Genomic DNA, 18,862 nt, shown 5'->3' with positions numbered 1-18,862 from the left:
GTGTGCCCATCTGTGATACGTTTCATATGAATCTAGAAATAATAGCTCTGGTATAGGGAGGAGGGAGGGAGAGAGGGAGGGAAATGAGGGGGTAATGTATTCTGAAGTGCACAAGGTGATTTTTCTAGGACGACAGCCCTAATGAACCTCCAAGGACTTGTGGGGGGGGGGGGTCTGTGTCTCGCAGATGCTCATTTAACCTCCCTCCTCTCTCTCTCTTTCATCTCTCTTTCCTCCCCTTCCTACGTGTTTACCACTTAGGGCCGGAGTCCTGAGCCCGTAACTCTGAGACAAGTGGGAAGGCGGAGGTCGGAACTCGGTAGGAAGACCCACGTGGGAATGCTGCTCATTCACAGTTCTCACAAAATGATGCCAGAGAAATTCCTCCTCCTTCCCTTCCATACCTCCCACCTTGCACGCACCTACATCCCCTGCAGAGTGTCGAGCGAGCAGAAGCCACGTGGTGAGAAAATGAAGCAATTCCCTGGGAAGGAGAAGCCTGGAAAAGCCCTGGCGTGGGTTAGCAGCCGTTGTTACGACGATCTTAATCACCTCGCTTATCCCTTTCATGAATAGATATTACATTTAAGGGGCCGGGCCCAAGACCGTCATGTTTTTTTCTTTTAATATAATTTACCTAGGAGTAGGGGAATGCATTGAACGCATTACCCATAATTCACTGCCTGCCGAGGGCTCAGTGGGATTTGAAACTTGGGAGAAAAAAAATCTCTCGCCGTCTCTCCTTTTTCCGGAGAAATTGCCGTTATAGAATAACACCTGGACTATGCTGATGATTCAATCACCAGAACGACAGCAGCTAGCGCGGCCTGCTGCCGACACACACCTGACGAGATTGATGTTTGAACAAAAGGCCCAATAACCGTAAGTGGTGGTACAATGGGGAGAGTGAGTTACTGTCACATTAAGGCCCTGGGATCTACTAGAGAGAGGACAGACAGTTAATGGTGGCGGAAGGATTTGTCACCTACGTTTAATGAAGCAGCGAGAAACAGTTAAGTTGCATGTTAATGAGGTGGTTTTAGACTGGTGAACCAGGAGGGATGGATAGACGTCAGAGGGTTAAAGTGGTAACATCCAGACCAGTAAAGGTTCAAATCCTAGATTCTAAAGGTGGATTTGTGTATTCACAGCTTGGGTCATAATGGATTGATAATGAGGTTCTCTAACTGTAAGCTATATCCTGCTTGTAACACCATTATGCTGCTTATAGCGCCAGAAACTGTCACGACTTCCTCCGAAGTCGGTCCCTCTCCTTGTTTGGGCGACGTTCGGCGGTCAACGTCACTGGTCTTCTAGCCATCGCCGATCCACCTTTCATTTTCCATTTGTTTTGTCTTGTCTTCCCACACATCTGGTTTCAATTCCATCAATTACATGTTGTGTATTTAACCCTTTGTCCCCACATGTCCTTGTCCGATATTGTTTATTGTAAGTGCTTGTGCACGTTATGTCTGGGGTTTTTGTCCCATAGTATATATTGTTTTTGTTCACAGTGATTTTTATCATTAAACTGTGCCGTTGTAACACAATCTTTGCTCTCCTGCGCCTGACTTCTCTACCGCCAGTACGCACGCCTTACAGAAACTACGATAACATAGGCCCATGAGTATAGTCAATGCTGATATGATTCATACAGGTGACTGTTCAAAACTGTGTCCGTCAGGGTCAAAAATATAATGGAATCTGACCTTTGACCTCTTTTAGACTTTTGATGTAGAGCATGTGGGCGCAATGAATACCAAACTCTCTAGTCTAGGTGACCTGAACGCGCCAAGCCTGTCTCATCTCACCCAACGCTGTTCCCACCGCCTCTTATCTTCTACGTCAACCCAGCGACAAGAGAAACAAATTCCCCTTGTGATTGGTAATGGGAGGTTGTCAACCTGTCTGTGGCGCTGTAGCTCTATAATTACCTTCTTCTTCCGTTTCTCCCTCCGCACTTTGAGAAAACAAAAACGGAGGTGTTCAACGTCTGCGTCCCAAATGGCACCCTACTCCCTACATGGGATAGGATACGTACGGGCCCTGGTCAAAAGCAGTGTTCTATAAAGGGAATAGGGTGCCAGGTTCAGGGCAGAGGTGTTCATTAGTACTGATTACACACCCACTTAAAGTTGGGCTGGAGGGAGGAAGAGGGGGGAAAAGAGCTTTACTTGATAGGAAATTATCTTATTTTGACATATATTTCAAAACATCCCTTGATCCCATAAGCTGTGATGAGGAGTGGAACGAAATAGAGAGAGAGGGTGTGTGTGTGTGTGTGTGTGTGTGTGTGTGTGTGTGTGTGTGTGTGTGTGTGTGTGTGTGTGTGAGCTCCTTGTTCCTCATTCTTCGTTCATTTTCAGAAAGGCTTCAATCACTAGCTGTTACCCTTCAGGGAAGACATCCGAGTTTAGCGTGCTACGATGCTAACAATACTGCAGTATTTGTCCTCCTGAAGAGCCATGGCATCAGCCCCAGGAGGAGACAGAATGGAGGCTGAGTGCCACCACTGAAATCAACGCTTATCTCATTATCATGCACCTGGAGTGATGACCATGGGAGATGTATTTTGCCTCTGCCAAAGCTTATTAGTGACAACAGTTTGGCCCACACGGTGGTTTTAGGATCCTTAACACATGCACACGCACGCACGCACGCACACACGCACGCACGCACACGCACACACACACACACATGCACGCACACACACACACTCCAAGAAAAACATTTGTTCTTAATTAAAGGAGTACAAATGCTTGTCACTGTTGTGGTACCCTGTAAGGTATATTATTTGTACCTTTAGCTCTCGGTATATAATTGTACCATTGCAGTTTGTACCTTAAAAGAGCCAATAATGTACCTTAAGGGACAAGATGGTTCCTTTTAAGTGGCCATACTTTGACAGTCCATTTTTACCCCATCACAGTGATCTGAAACTGCTGGATTGCAGGCCACATCAGGCAAGTCATATTATACTGGCTTGCAAAGTGCTTTTTAATTCCTATTGGAAATCAGCCAGAGTTAGGATATAAAAAAAGGTGCATTTAGAATGACTGCCAAGGTAGACAAATTGATTAACAATCTAAATGGGAACAATCTCAGTAACGGGTGCAAGAAGTCCAACTACTAACAAATTGGATTAGTTTAGAAACATATGTGTTATTTATATTTGTGTAGCATACCATCAATCAATCAATTTGCATGAAAAAAAACACATATTGAATCAAACAATTGTGAAAATCCCCCTGCAATAGAGCATGCCGGGCGGTACCCTAAAAGGTACCGAACAATACCACGTGAAATTGTGCATTTACCTTTTTCTACCCCAGGGAACAATACTGTACCCTAGCCATATCCTTTTTTCTGAGAGCGTAGGCATAGACACGCACGCACGCACGCGCGCACACACACACACACACACAATCATGTATGTCAATAAGCTTCAGACAAACAAATCTAACCACTGGGCAAAAAAAATGATTCAATCACTATATAATATAAAATAATAATACTAATATTAATATATGCTATTTAGCAGACTCTTTTATCCAAAGTGACTTACAGTGAGGCCTGCATACATTTTACGTATGGATGGGCCCGGTAAACAACGTTGTTTTCAACGTGGAAAACGAATCAATGTGGAAAACTGGATTTGAAAATAGTCATCAAAGTAAGGACATTGTGTATTGTTTTCACACAACTTTGAACCTAAATTCAATGACATGGTGACATGTTCTATTTATTTCACGTTAGTTGTGTCCAGAGGGGTAGAATGCAGAGAAGTGGAGCATGAGGAGTGGAGGTTAGTGGAGGATGGAGGAGGATAATTGAGGACACAGGTAAAGGGAAAACAGAGAGAGAATGAATCAGAAAGCAAATAGGAGAGGGGGAAAGAAAGAGAACGAGATAGACAGCGAGAACGAGGAGAGGATGAAGGAGCAGCATTCTAAGGACGAGTGAGTGAACTAAAGAGAGAAGAATGCTGTATCTACAGCAGGGAAGGCCAACTCCAGTCCTCAGGGGCCTGATTGGTGTCACACTGTTGCCCCAGCCCCAGCTAACACACCTGACTCCAATAATCAACTAATCAGAATCTTCAGTTTAGAACGCAATTAGTTTAATCATTTGTGGGGGGGGGGAAGGGTGACAGCACTTTGGCCACTCGAAGCCTGGAGTTGCCTATGATCTACAGTAAATGTAGAGCTCACCAGCTCCGGTCAGTCCATCTCCTCCGGTCAGCGGCTCCCCCTCCTCTTCCATCATGTCCACCCTGCACTCATGGCCGAGGTGCCGTGTCCCACCGTCCTCCATATCCACGGCTCTCCCTCCTCCTCCTCCAAGGAATGCCACGGTCCAGTCCAGCTCAGTCCCGGCTAGCGCTTCCTCGCGAATCCTTGCGAAAGGCTTTGGGGCAGATAGGATCGTCTCTCACTCTCTCACTGTCGTGCCGCTCTCTCTGGCAGCATAAAATACGCCTTTTAAAAACGGAGGAGAGAGGGAAGTGGGGGTCCAAGAGTGGGGAGGGAAGGAAGGGTGGGAGGGAGGGAATGAGGGACTGAAGCAGGGAATGAAAGAGAAGGCAGGACAGAATTGATGTTAGGTGCGATAAACAGCTCAATCCATCAATCTTGTGCTGTCAGATGGAGCACCTAGACTAGACTGGTGGAGGCAGGCAGGATGGGACGCTGACGTTCTCTCTCTCTCTAACGCACTGCCACAGCTAGATCCAGGCAATGCAGCAGGGGACTCTCTCTTTCCCTGTGTGTTCCTCTCTCGCTCTCCCTCCCCTTTCTCTCTCGCTCCCTCTCTGTTCTTCTCTCTCTCTAAGAAACGCAATTAACAAGACCATGACTGATGAGCTCCTTATGGGAGATCTGCCATGCAGCAGGTGAGGCTAGCAGATGCATACGGTAGAGCACATGAAAACATAGAGAGAGAGAGAAAGAGAGAGAGAGAGAGAGAGAGAGAGAGAGAGGAGGGGAAAGAGGAGGAGGGGAAAGAGAGTATAAGTATGCGTGCAACTGTAGTACATAGTGAGTCTTAGAGGTTTCTGTTACATTGTTTATTTCACTTTTGTTTACTAACTATTTCACTTGCTTGGGCAATGTAAACATGTTTCCCATGCCAAGAAAGCCCTTTGAATTTAATTTTATTGACAGAGAGAGGGAGAGAGAGAGATTTGCCTAAACATCAGGTAACCTATACAAAGCTGTGAAGGGATCTGAGACAAGGCAAAGAAGGGCATTCTCTGCCATCAAAAGGAACATAAAATTCAACATACCAATTAGGATCTGGCTAAAAAATACTTGAATCAGTTATAGAACCCATTGCCTTTTGTGGTCGTGAGGTCTGGGGTCCGCTCACCAACCAAGAATTCACAAAATGGGACAAACACCAAATTGAGACTCTGCATGCAGAATTCTGCAAAAATATCTTCTGTGTACAACGTAGAACACCAAATAATGGATGCAGAGAAGAATTAGGCCGATACCAGCTAATTATCCAAATCCAGAAAAGAGCCGTTAAATTCTACAACAACCTAAAAAGGAAGCGATTCCCAAACCTTCCATAACAAAGCCATCACCTACAGAGAGATGAACCTGGAGAAGAGTCCCCTAAGCAAGCTGGTCCTGGGGCTCTGTTCACAAACACAAACACACCCACAGAGCCCCAGGACAGCAACACAAATTAGACCCAACCAAATCATGAGAAAACAAAAAGATAATTACTTGACACATTGGAAAGAATTAACAAAAACCAGAACAAACTAGAATGCTATTTGGCCCTAAACAGAGAGTACACAGTAGCAGAATACTTGACCACTGAGACTGACACAAATTTAAGGAAAGCTTTGACTATGTACAGACTCAGTGAGCATAGCCTTGCTATTGAGAAAAACCGCTGAAAGCAGAACTGGCTCTCAAGAGAGGACAGGCTATGTGCACACTGCCCACAAAATGAGGTCAAAAACTGAGCTGCACTTCCTAACCTCCTGCCAAATGTATGACCATATTAGAGGCACATATTTCCCTCGGATTACACAGAACCAAAAGAAAGAATTTGAAAACAAATCCAATTTTGAAAAACTCCCATATCGACTGGGTGAAACACCACAGTGTGCAATCACAGCAGCAAGATGTGTGAAGTGTTGCCACAAGAAAAGGGCAACCAGTGAAGAACAAACACCATTGTAAATACAACCTATATTTATGTTTATTTATTTTACCTTTGGTACTTTAACTATTTGCTCATCATTACAACGCTGAATATATATACATAATATGATATTTGAAATGCCTTTATTCTTTTGAAACTTTTGCAAGTGTAAAGTCCACCATTCATTTTTATTGTTTATTTAAATTTAGTTTATTATCTATTTCACTTGCTTTGGCAATGTAAACATATGTTTCACATGCCAATAGGCCCTTAAATTGAAATTGAAATTGAATTGAGAGAGAAATACCAGGGGAATAGCTGTGTTGGATATCCCTGTGGGTTTTTTTTATGAGAGAAGATGGTGCAGTGCTGGGGAACGGTTCTGAGGATGTTGCAGTGCTGGGGAACGGTTCTGAGGATGGTGCGGTGCTGGGGAACGGTTCTGAGGATGTTGCAGTGCTGGGGAACGGTTCTGAGGATGGTCCAGTGCTGGGGAACGGTTCTGAGGATGTTCCAATGCTGGGGAACGGTTCTGAGGATGGTGCAGTGCTGGGGAACGGTTCTGAGGATGGTGCAGTGTTGGGGAACAGTTCTGAGGATGGTGCAGTGTTGGGGAACAGTTCTGAGGATGGAGCAGTGCTGGGGAACGGTTCTGAGGATGGTGCAGTGCTGGGGAACGGTTCTGAGGATGGTGCAGTGCTGGGGAACAGTTCTGAGGATGGAGCAGTGCTGGGGAACGGTTCTGAGGATGGAGCAGTGCTGGGGAACGGTTCTGAGGATGGTGCAGTGCTGGGGAACGGTTCTGAGGATGGTGCAGTGCTGGGGAACGGTTCTGAGGATGGTGCAGTGCTGGGGAACAGTTCTGAGGATGGAGCAGTGCTGGGGAACGGTTCTGAGGATGGAGCAGTGCTGGGGAACAGTTCTGAGGATGGAGCAGTGCTGGGGAACGGTTCTGAGGATGGTGCAGTGCTGGGGAACGGTTCTGAGGATGGTGCAGTGCTGGGGAACAGTTCTGAGGATGGAGCAGTGCTGGGGAACGGTTCTGAGGATGGTGCAGTGCTGGGGAACGGTTCTGAGGATGGTGCAGTGCTGGGGAACAGTTCTGAGGATGGAGCAGTGCTGGGGAACAGTTCTGAGGATGGAGCAGTGCTGGGGAACGGTTCTGAGGATGGTGCAGTGCTGGGGAACGGTTCTGAGGATGGTGCGGTGCTGGGGAACGGTTCTGAGGATGTTGCAGTGCTGGGGAACGGTTCTGAGGATGGTGCAGTGCTGGGGAACGGTTCTGAGGATGTTCCAATGCTGGGGAACGGTTCTGAGGATGGTGCAGTGCTGGGGAACGGTTCTGAGGATGGTGCAGTGTTGGGGAACAGTTCTGAGGATGGTGCAGTGTTGGGGAACAGTTCTGAGGATGGTGCAGTGTTGGGGAACAGTTCTGAGGATGGAGCAGTGCTGGGGAACGGTTCTGAGGATGGTGCAGGGCTGGGGAACGGTTCTGAGGATGGTGCAGTGCTGGGGAACAGTTCTGAGGATGGAGCAGTGCTGGGGAACAGTTCTGAGGATGGAGCAGTGCTGGGGAACGGTTCTGAGGATGGTGCAGTGCTGGGGAACGGTTCTGAGGATGTTGCAGTGCTGGGGAACGGTTCTGAGGATGGTGCGGTGCTGGGGAACGGTTCTGAGGATGTTGCAGTGCTGGGGAACGGTTCTGAGGATGGTGCAGTGCTGGGGAACGGTTCTGAGGATGGTGCAGTGCTGGGGAACAGTTCTGAGGATGGAGCAGTGCTGGGGAACGGTTCTGAGGATGGTGCAGTGCTGGGGAACGGTTCTGAGGATGTTGCAGTGCTGGGGAACGGTTCTGAGGATGGTGCGGTGCTGGGGAACGGTTCTGAGGATGTTGCAGTGCTGGGGAACGGTTCTGAGGATGGTGCAGTGCTGGGGAACGGTTCTGAGGATGTTCCAATGCTGGGGAACGGTTCTGAGGATGGTGCAGTGCTGGGGAACGGTTCTGAGGATGGTGCAGTGTTGGGGAACAGTTCTGAGGATGGTGCAGTGTTGGGGAACAGTTCTGAGGATGGAGCAGTGCTGGGGAACGGTTCTGAGGATGGTGCAGTGCTGGGGAACGGTTCTGAGGATGGTGCAGTGCTGGGGAACAGTTCTGAGGATGGAGCAGTGCTGGGGAACAGTTCTGAGGATGGAGCAGTGCTGGGGAACGGTTCTGAGGATGGTGCAGTGCTGGGGAACGGTTCTGAGGATGGTGCAGTGCTGGGGATGGGTTCTGAGGATGGTGCAGTGTTGGGGAACGGTTCTGAGGATGGAGCAGTGCTGGGGAACAGTTCTGAGGATGGTGCAGTGTTGGGGAACAGTTCTGAGGATGGAGCAGTGCTGGGGAACGGTTTTGAGGATGGTGCAGTGTTGGGGAACAGTTCTGAGGATGGTGCAGTGCTGGGGAACGGTTCTGAGGATGGTGCAGTGCTGGGGAACAGTTCTGAGGATGTTGCAGTGCTGGGGAACGGTTCTGAGGATGTTGCAGTGCTGGGGAACGGTTCTGAGGATGGTGCAGTGCTGGGGAACGGTTCTGAGGATGTTGCAGTGCTGGGGAACGGTTCTGAGGATGTGCTGTTCAGTGTTGCAGTGCTGGGGAACGGTTCTGAGGATGGTGCAGTGCTGGGGAACGGTTCTGAGGATGTTCCAATGCTGGGGAACGGTTCTGAGGATGGTGCAGTGCTGGGGAACGGTTCTGAGGATGGAGCAGTGCTGGGGAACGGTTCTGAGGATGGTGCAGTGCTGGGGAACGGTTCTGAGGATGGTGCAGTGCTGGGGAACAGTTCTGAGGATGGTGCAGTGCTGGGGAACGGTTCTGAGGATGGTGCAGTGCTGGGGACGGGTTCTGAGGATGGTGCAGTGTTGGGGAACGGTTCTGAGGATGGAGCAGTGCTGGGGAACAGTTCTGAGGATGGTGCAGTGTTGGGGAACAGTTCTGAGGATGGAGCAGTGCTGGGGAACGGTTCTGAGGATGGTGCAGTGTTGGGGAACAGTTCTGAGGATGGTGCAGTGCTGGGGAACGGTTCTGAGGATGGTGCAGTGCTGGGGAACAGTTCTGAGGATGTTGCAGTGCTGGGGAACGGTTCTGAGGATGGAGCAGTGCTGGGGAACAGTTCTGAGGATGTTGCAGTGCTGGGGAACGGTTCTGAGGATGGAGCAGTGCTGGGGAACGGTTCTGAGGATGGTGCAGTGCTGGGGAACAGTTCTGAGGATGGTGCAGTGCTGGGGAACGGTTCTGAGGATGGTGCAGTGCTGGGGAACGGTTCTGAGGATGTTGCAGTGCTGGGGAACGGTTCTGAGGATGGTGCAGTGTTGGGGAACAGTTCTGAGGATGGTGTAGCATGACAACTCCTCCAGCAGGTACTACAGGTTGGTACAGGACAGAGGGATAGAGAGAAGGATAAAGATGGAGTGTGCTCCCCAGCTCATTATTATTAACTGAGCTACTTCCAGCATCGTTCGACAAACACCTCATTGATTGGCCAAGGTGTGTGTGTGTCTGTGTCTCTGAGAGTTGGATTGGGAATTGAATGTGTTCATTTAAGAGTTTGTGAGTGTATTCATCCTTGTGTGTGTGTGTGTGCGTGCGTGTGCGTGCGTGTGCGTGTGCATGTGCGCGTGTGAGAGAGAGAGAGATTGTGTAGTCACATGCGCCGAATACAACTGGTGTAAACTTTACAGTGAAATGCTAACAAGAAGAATAAAATAAAATATACAAGAATGGAGCTATCTACAGGGAGCACCAGTACCAGATCACTGTGGAGCTCTATACAGGGAGCACCAGTACCATATCACTGTGGAGCTCTATACAGGGAGTACCAGTACCAGAACACTGTGGAGCTATATACATGGAGTACCAGTACCAGATCACTGTGGAGCTATATACAGGGAGTACCAGTACCAGAACACTGTGGAGCTATATACAGGGAGTACCAGTACCAGATCACTGTGGAGCTCTATACAGTGAGCACCAGTACCAGATCACTGTGGAGCTCTATACAGGGAGCACCAGTACCATATCACTGTGGAGCTATATACAGGGAGCACCAGTACCATATCACTGTGGAGCTCTATACAGGGAGTACCAGTACCATAACACTGTGGAGCTATATACATGGAGTACCAGTACCAGATCCCTGTGGAGCTCTATACAGGGAGTACCAGTACCAGAACACTGTGGAGCTCTATACAGGGAGTACCAGTACCATATCACTGTGGAGCTCTATACAGGGAGTACCAGTACCATAACACTGTGGAGCTATATACATGGAGTACCAGTACCAGATCCCTGTGGAGCTCTATACAGGGAGTACCAGTACCAGAACACTGTGGAGCTCTATACAGGGAGTACCAGTACCAGAACACTGTGGAGCTATATACAGGGAGCACCAGTACCAGAACACTGTGGAGCTATATACAGGAGTACCAGTACCAGATCAGTAGCTATATACAGATCCCTGTGGAGCTATATACAGGGAGTACCAGTACCAGATCACTGTGGAGCTATATACAGGAGCACCAGTACCAGATCACTGTGGAGATCACTGTATATACCAGATCACTGTGGAGCTCTATACAGGAGTACCAGATCACTGTGGAGTACCAGTACCAGATCACTGTAGAGCTATATACAGGGAGTACCAGATCACTGTAGAGCTATATACAGGGAGTACCAGTACCAGAACACTGTGGAGCTATATACAGGGAGCACCAGTACCAGAACACTGTGGAGCTATATACATGGAGTACCAGTACCAGATCACTGTGGAGCTCTATACAGGGAGTACCAGATCACTGTGGAGCTATATACAGGGAGTACCAGTACCAGATCACTGTGGAGCTCTATACAGAGAGTACCAGTACCAGATCAATGTGGAGCGCTATACAAGGAGTACCAGATCACTGTGGAGCTATATACAGGGAGTACCAGTACCAGAATACTGTGGAGCTATATACAGGGAGTACCAGTACCAGATCACTGTGGAGCTATATACAGGGAGTACCAGTACCAGAACACTGTGGAGCTATATACAGGGAGCACCAGTACCAGATCACTGTGGAGCTATATACATGGAGTACTGTTCCACTGGATGTCATAAGGTGAATGCACCAATTTGTAAGTCGCTCTGGATAAGAGCGTCTGCTAAATGACTTAAATGTAATGTAAATGGAGCACCAGTACCATATCACTGTGGAGCTCTATACAGGGAGTACCAGTACCATAACACTGTGGAGCTATATACATGGAGTACCAGTACCAGATCCCTGTGGAGCTCTATACAGGGAGTACCAGTACCAGAACACTGTGGAGCTCTATACAGGGAGTACCAGTACCAGAACACTGTGGAGCTATATACAAGGAGCACCAGTACCAGAACACTGTGGAGCTATATACAGGGAGCACCAGTACCAGATCCCTGTGGAGCTCTATACAGGGAGTACCAGTACCAGATCACTGTGGAGCTATATACAGGGAGTACCAGTACCAGATCACTGTGGAGCTATATACAGGGAGTACCAGTACCAGATCACTGTAGAGCTATATACAGGGAGTACCAGATCACTGTAGAGCTATATACAGGGAGTACCAGTACCAGAACACTGTGGAGCTATATACAGGGAGCACCAGTACCAGAACACTGTGGAGCTATATACATGGAGTACCAGTACCAGATCAATGTGGAGCTCTATACAGGGAGTACCAGATCACTGTGGAGCTATATACAGGGAGTACCAGTACCAGATCACTGTGGAGCTCTATACAGGGAGTACCAGATCACTGTGGAGCTCTATACAGAGAGTACCAGTACCAGATCAATGTGGAGCGCTATACAAGGAGTACCAGATCACTGTGGAGCTATATACAGGGAGTAACAGTACCAGAATACTGTGGAGCTATATACAGGGAGTACCAGTACCAGATCACTGTGGAGCTATATACAGGGAGTACCAGTACCAGAATACTGTGGAGCTATATACAGGGAGTACCAGATCACTATGGAGCTATATACAGGGAGTACCAGTACCAGGACACTGGAGCTATATACAGGGAGTACCAGATCACTATGGAGCTATATACATGGAGTACCAGATCACTTTAGAGCTATATACATGGAGTACCAGTACAAGATCACTGTGGAGCTCTATACAAGGAGTACCAGATCACTGTGGAGCTATATACAGGGAGTACCAGTACCAGAATACTGTGGAGCTATATACAGGGAGTACCAGTACCAGATCACTGTGGAGTTATATACAGGGAGTACCAGTACCAGATCACTGTGGAGCGCTATACAAGGAGTACCAGTACCAGATCACTGTGGAGCTATGTACATGGAATACCAGTACCAGATCACTGTGGAGCTCTATACAGGGAGTACCAGATCACTGTGGAGCTCTATACAGGGAATACCAGATCACTGTGGAGCTCTATACAGAGAGTACCAGTACCAGATAACTGTGGAGCTATATACAGGGAGTACCAGTACCAGAACAATGTGGAGCTATATACAGGGAGTACCAGATCACTATGGAGCTATATACAGGGAGTACCAGATCACTGTAGAGCTATATACATGGAATACCAGTACAAGATTACGGTGGAGTTCTATACAAGGAGTACCAGATCCCTGTGGAGCTATATACAGGGAGTACCAGTACCATAATACTGTGGAGCTATATACAGGGAGTACCAGATCACTGTGGAGCTATATACAGGGAGTACCAGTACCAGATCTTGGTGGAGCTATATACAGGGAGTACCAGTACCAGATCACTGTGGAGCTATATACAGGGAGTACCAGTACCAGAATACTGTGGAGCTATATACAGGGAGTACCAGATCACTATGGAGCTATATACAGGGAGTACCAGTACCAGAACACTGGAGCTATATACAGGGAGTACCAGTACCAGATCACGGTGGAGCTATATACAGGGAGTACCAGTACCAGATCACTGTGGAGCTATATATAGGGAGTACCAGTACCAGAATACTGTGGAGCTATATACAGGGAGTACCAGATCACTGTGGAGCTCTATACAAGGAGTACCAGATCACTGTGGAGCTATGTACAGGGAGTACCAGTACCAGAATACTGTGGAGCTATATACAGGGAGTACCAGTACCAGATCACTGTGGAGCTATATACAGGGAGTACCAGTACCAGATCACTGTGGAGCGCTATACAAGGAGTACCAGTACCAGATCACTGTGGAGCTCTATACAGGGAGTAGCAGATCACTGTTGAGCTCTATACAGGGAGTACCAGATCACTGTGGAGCTCTATACAGAGAGTACCAGTACCAGAACACTGTGGAGCTATATACAGGGAGCACCAGTACCAGAACACTGTGGAGCTATATACATGGAGTACCAGTACCAGATCACTGTGGAGCTCTATACAGGGAGTACCAGATCACTGTGGAGCTATATACAGGGAGTACCAGTACCAGATCACTGTGGAGCTCTATACAGGGAGTACCAGATTGCTGTGGAGCTCTATACAGAGAGTACCAGTACCAGATCAATGTGGAGCGCTATACAAGGAGTACCAGATCACTGTGGAGCTATATACAGGGAGTACCAGTACCAGAATACTGTGGAGCTATATACAGGGAGTACCAGTACCAGATCACTGTGGAGCTATATACAGGGAGTACCAGTACCAGAACACTGTGGAGCTATATACAGGGAGCACCAGTACCAGATCACTGTGGAGCTATATACATGGAGTACTGTTCCACTGGATGTCATAAGGTGAATGCACCAATTTGTAAGTCGCTCTGGATAAGAGCGTCTGCTAAATGACTTAAATGTAATGTAAATGGAGCACCAGTACCATATCACTGTGGAGCTCTATACAGGGAGTACCAGTACCATAACACTGTGGAGCTATATACATGGAGTACCAGTACCAGATCCCTGTGGAGCTCTATACAGGGAGTACCAGTACCAGAACACTGTGGAGCTATATACAAGGAGCACCAGTACCAGAACACTGTGGAGCTATATACAGGGAGCACCAGTACCAGATCCCTGTGGAGCTCTATACAGGGAGTACCAGTACCAGATCACTGGGGAGCTATATACAGGGAGTACCAGTACCAGATCACTGTGGAGCTATATACAGGGAGTACCAGTACCAGATCACTGTAGAGCTATATACAGGGAGTACCAGATCACTGTAGAGCTATATACAGGGAGTACCAGTACCAGAACACTGTGGAGCTATATACAGGGAGCACCAGTACCAGAACACTGTGGAGCTATATACATGGAGTACCAGTACCAGATCAATGTGGAGCTCTATACAGGGAGTACCAGATCACTGTGGAGCTATATACAGGGAGTACCAGTACCAGATCACTGTGGAGCTCTATACAGGGAGTACCAGATCACTGTGGAGCTCTATACAGAGAGTACCAGTACCAGATCAATGTGGAGCGCTATACAAGGAGTACCAGATCACTGTGGAGCTATATACAGGGAGTAACAGTACCAGAATACTGTGGAGCTATATACAGGGAGTACCAGTACCAGATCACTGTGGAGCTATATACAGGAGTACCAGTACCAGAATACTGTGGAGCTATATACAGGGAGTACCAGATCACTATGGAGCTATATACAGGGAGTACCAGTACCAGGACACTGGAGCTATATACAGGGAGTACCAGATCACTATGGAGCTATATACATGGAGTACCAGATCACTTTAGAGCTATATACATGGAGTACCAGTACAAGATCACTGTGGAGCTCTATACAAGGAGTACCAGATCACTGTGGAGCTATATACAGGGAGTACCAGTACCAGAATACTGTGGAGCTATATACAGGGAGTACCAGTACCAGATCACTGTGGAGTTATATACAGGGAGTACCAGTACCAGATCACTGTGGAGCGCTATACAAGGAGTACCAGTACCAGATCACTGTGGAGCTATGTACATGGAATACCAGTACCAGATCACTGTGGAGCTCTATACAGGGAGTACCAGATCACTGTGGAGCTCTATACAGGGAATACCAGATCACTGTGGAGCTCTATACAGAGAGTACCAGTACCAGATAACTGTGGAGCTATATACAGGGAGTACCAGTACCAGAACAATGTGGAGCTATATACAGGGAGTACCAGATCACTATGGAGCTATATACAGGGAGTACCAGATCACTGTAGAGCTATATACATGGAATACCAGTACAAGATTACTGTGGAGTTCTATACAAGGAGTACCAGATCCCTGTGGAGCTATATACAGGGAGTACCAGTACCATAATACTGTGGAGCTATATACAGGGAGTACCAGATCACTGTGGAGCTATATACAGGGAGTACCAGTACCAGATCTTGGTGGAGCTATATACAGGGAGTACCAGTACCAGATCACTGTGGAGCTATATACAGGGAGTACCAGTACCAGAATACTGTGGAGCTATATACAGGGAGTACCAGATCACTATGGAGCTATATACAGGGAGTACCAGTACCAGAACACTGGAGCTATATACAGGGAGTACCAGTACCAGATCACGGTGGAGCTATATACAGGGAGTACCAGTACCAGATCACTGTGGAGCTATATATAGGGAGTACCAGTACCAGAATACTGTGGAGCTATATACAGGGAGTACCAGATCACTGTGGAGCTCTATACAAGGAGTACCAGATCACTGTGGAGCTATGTACAGGGAGTACCAGTACCAGAATACTGTGGAGCTATATACAGGGAGTACCAGTACCAGATCACTGTGGAGCTATATACAGGGAGTACCAGTACCAGATCACTGTGGAGCGCTATACAAGGAGTACCAGTACCAGATCACTGTGGAGCTCTATACAGGGAGTAGCAGATCACTATGGAGCTATATACAGGGAGTACCAGTACCAGAACACTGGAGCTATATACATGGAGTACCAGATCACTGTAGAGCTATATACATGGAGTACCAGTACAAGATTACTGTGGAGTTCTATACAAGGAGTACCAGATCCCTGTGGAGCTATATACAGGGAGCACCAGTACCATAATACTGTGGAGCTATATACAGGGAGTACCAGATCACTGTGGAGCTATATACAGGGAGTACCAGTACCAGATCACGGTGGAGCGCTATACAAGGAGTACCAGTACCAGAACACTGTGGAGCTATATACAGGGAGCACCAGTACCAGATCCCTGTGGAGCTCTATACAAATTGGTGCGTTCACCTTAAGACATCCAGTGGAACAGCCACTTTACAATAGTGCATCTAAATCTTTTAAGAGGGGGGGGGGTGAGAAGGATTACTTTATCCTATCCTAGGTATTCCTGAAAGAGGTGGGGTTTCAGGTGTCTCCGGAAGGTGGTGATTGACTCCGCTGTCCTGGCGTCGTGAGGGAGTTTGTTCCACCATTGGGGGGCCAGAGCAGCGAACAGTTTTGACTGGGCTGCGCGGGAACTGTACTTCCTCAGTGGTAGGGAGGCGAGCAGGCCAGAGGTGGATGAACGCAGTGCCCTTGTTTGGGTGTAGGGCCTGATCAGAGCCTGGAGGTACTGAGGTGCCGTTCCCCTCACAGCTCCGTAGGCAAGCACCATGGTCTTGTAGCGGATGCAAGCTTCAACTGGAAGCCAGTGGAGAGAGCGGAGGAGCGGGGTGACGTGAGAGAACTTGGGAAGGTTGAACACCAGACGGGCAGCGGCGTTCTGGATGAGTTGTAGGGGTTTAATGGCACAGGCAGGAGCCCAGCCAACAGCGAGTTGCAGTAATCCAGACGGGAGATGACAAGTGCCTGGATTAGGACCTGCGCTGCTTCCTGTGTGAGGCAGGGTCGTACTCTGCGGATGTTGTAGAGCATGAACCTACAAGAACGGGCCACCGCCTTGATGTTAGTTGAGAACGACAGGGTGTTGTCCAGGATCACGCCAAGGTTCTTAGCGCTCTGGGAGGAGGACACAATGGAGTTGTCAACCGTGATGGCGAGATCATGGAACGGGCAGTCCTTCCCTGGGAGGAAGAGCAGCTCCGTCTTGCCGAGGTTCAGCTTGAGGTGGTGATCCGTCATCCACACTGATATGTCTGCCAGACATGCAGAGATGCGATTCGCCACCTGGTCATCAGAAGGGGGAAAGGAGAAGATTAATTGTGTGTCGTCTGCATAGCAATGATAGGAGAGACCATGTGAGGTTATGACAGAGCCAAGTGACTTGGTGTATAGCGAGAATAGGAGAGGGCCTAGAACAGAGCCCTGGGAGACGCCAGTGGTGAGAGCGTGTGGTGAGGAGACAGATTCTCGCCACGCCACCTGGTAGGAGCGACCTGTCAGGTAGGACGCAATCCAAGCGTGGGCCGCGCCGGAGATGCCCAACTCGGAGAGGGTGGAGAGGAGGATCTGATGGTTCACAGTATCGAAGAGTACCAGTACCAGAACACTGTGGAGCTATATACAGGGAGTACCAGTACCAGAACACTGTGGAGCTATATACAGGGAGTACCAGATCACTATGGAGCTATATACAGGGAGTACCAGTACCAGAACACTGGAGTTCTATACAAGGAGTACCAGATCCCTGTGGAGCTATATACAGGGAGTACCAGTACCATAATACTGTGGAGCGCTATACAAGGAGTACCAGTACCAGAACACTGTGGAGCTATATACAGGGAGCACCAGTACCAGATCCCTGTGGAGCTCTATACAGGGAGTACCAGTACCAGAACACTGTGGAGCTATATACATGGAGTACCAGTACCAGAACACTGTGGAGCTATATACATGGAGTACCAGTACCAGATCACTGTAGATCTATATACAGGGAGTACCAGATCACTGTAGAACTATATACAGGGAGTACCAGTACCAGAACACTGTGGAGCTATATACAGGGAGTACAAGTACCAGAACACTGGAGCTATATACAGGGAGTACCAGATCACTATGGAGCAATATACATGGAGTACCAGAACACTGTGGAGCTATATACAGGGAGCACCAGTACCAGATCACTGTGGAGCTCTATACAGGGAGTACCAGTACCAGAACACTTTGGAGCTATATACATGGAGTACCAGTACCAGATCACTGTAGAGCTATATACAGGGAGTACCAGATCACTGTAGAGCTATATACAGGGAGTACCAGTACCCGAACACTGTGGAGTTATATACATGGAGTACCAGTACCAGATCACTGTGGAGCTCTATACAGGGAGTACCAGATCACTGTGGAGCTATATACAGGGAGTACCAGTACCAGATCACCGTGGAGCTCTATACAGGGAGTACCAGATCACTGTGGAGCTCTATACAGAGAGTACCAGTACCAGATCACTGTGGAGCTATATACAGGGAGTACCAGTACCAGAACACTGTGGAGCTATATACAGGGAGTACCAGATCACTATGGAGCTATATACATGGAGTACCAGATCACTGTAGAGCTATATACAGGGAGTACCAGTACAATATCACTGTGGAGCTATGTACATGGAGTACCAGTACCAGATCACTGTGGAGCTATATACAGGGAGTACCAGTACCAGATCACTGTGGAGCTATATACAGGGAGTACCAGTACCAGATCACTGTGGAGCTATATACAGGGAGTACCAGTACCAGATCACTATGGAGCTATATACATGGAGTACCAGTACAAGATCACTGTGGAACTCTATACAG

General features: G+C 48.1%; 1 protein-coding gene across 9 annotated transcripts in view; it reads right to left on the bottom strand.

Moving 5' to 3' along the window:
• The window catches only part of LOC115117107 (type II inositol 3,4-bisphosphate 4-phosphatase-like), a 547,861-nt gene that overhangs the window by 272,039 nt on the left and 256,960 nt on the right, over window positions 1-18,862 (bottom strand). For 8 of the 9 annotated variants that reach the window (XM_065024930.1, XM_065024928.1, XM_065024919.1 and 5 more), the window contains one exon: window positions 4,212-4,558. In XM_065024930.1, the coding sequence (XP_064881002.1) occupies window positions 4,212-4,314 (103 nt within the window). In that variant the 5' untranslated portion in view covers window positions 4,315-4,558. Of the gene's footprint in view, window positions 1-4,211; window positions 4,559-18,862 lie in introns of those variants that run through there. The other variant, XM_065024927.1, reaches the window with a different exon arrangement.

The sequence above is a fragment of the Oncorhynchus nerka genome, linkage group LG11 (assembly GCF_034236695.1).
Source record: "Oncorhynchus nerka isolate Pitt River linkage group LG11, Oner_Uvic_2.0, whole genome shotgun sequence".
NCBI classification, from domain to species: Eukaryota; Metazoa; Chordata; class Actinopteri; order Salmoniformes; family Salmonidae; genus Oncorhynchus; species Oncorhynchus nerka.
The sequence above is the reverse complement of the archived record's forward strand: the minus strand, read 5'-3'. Positions and strand labels throughout refer to the sequence as shown.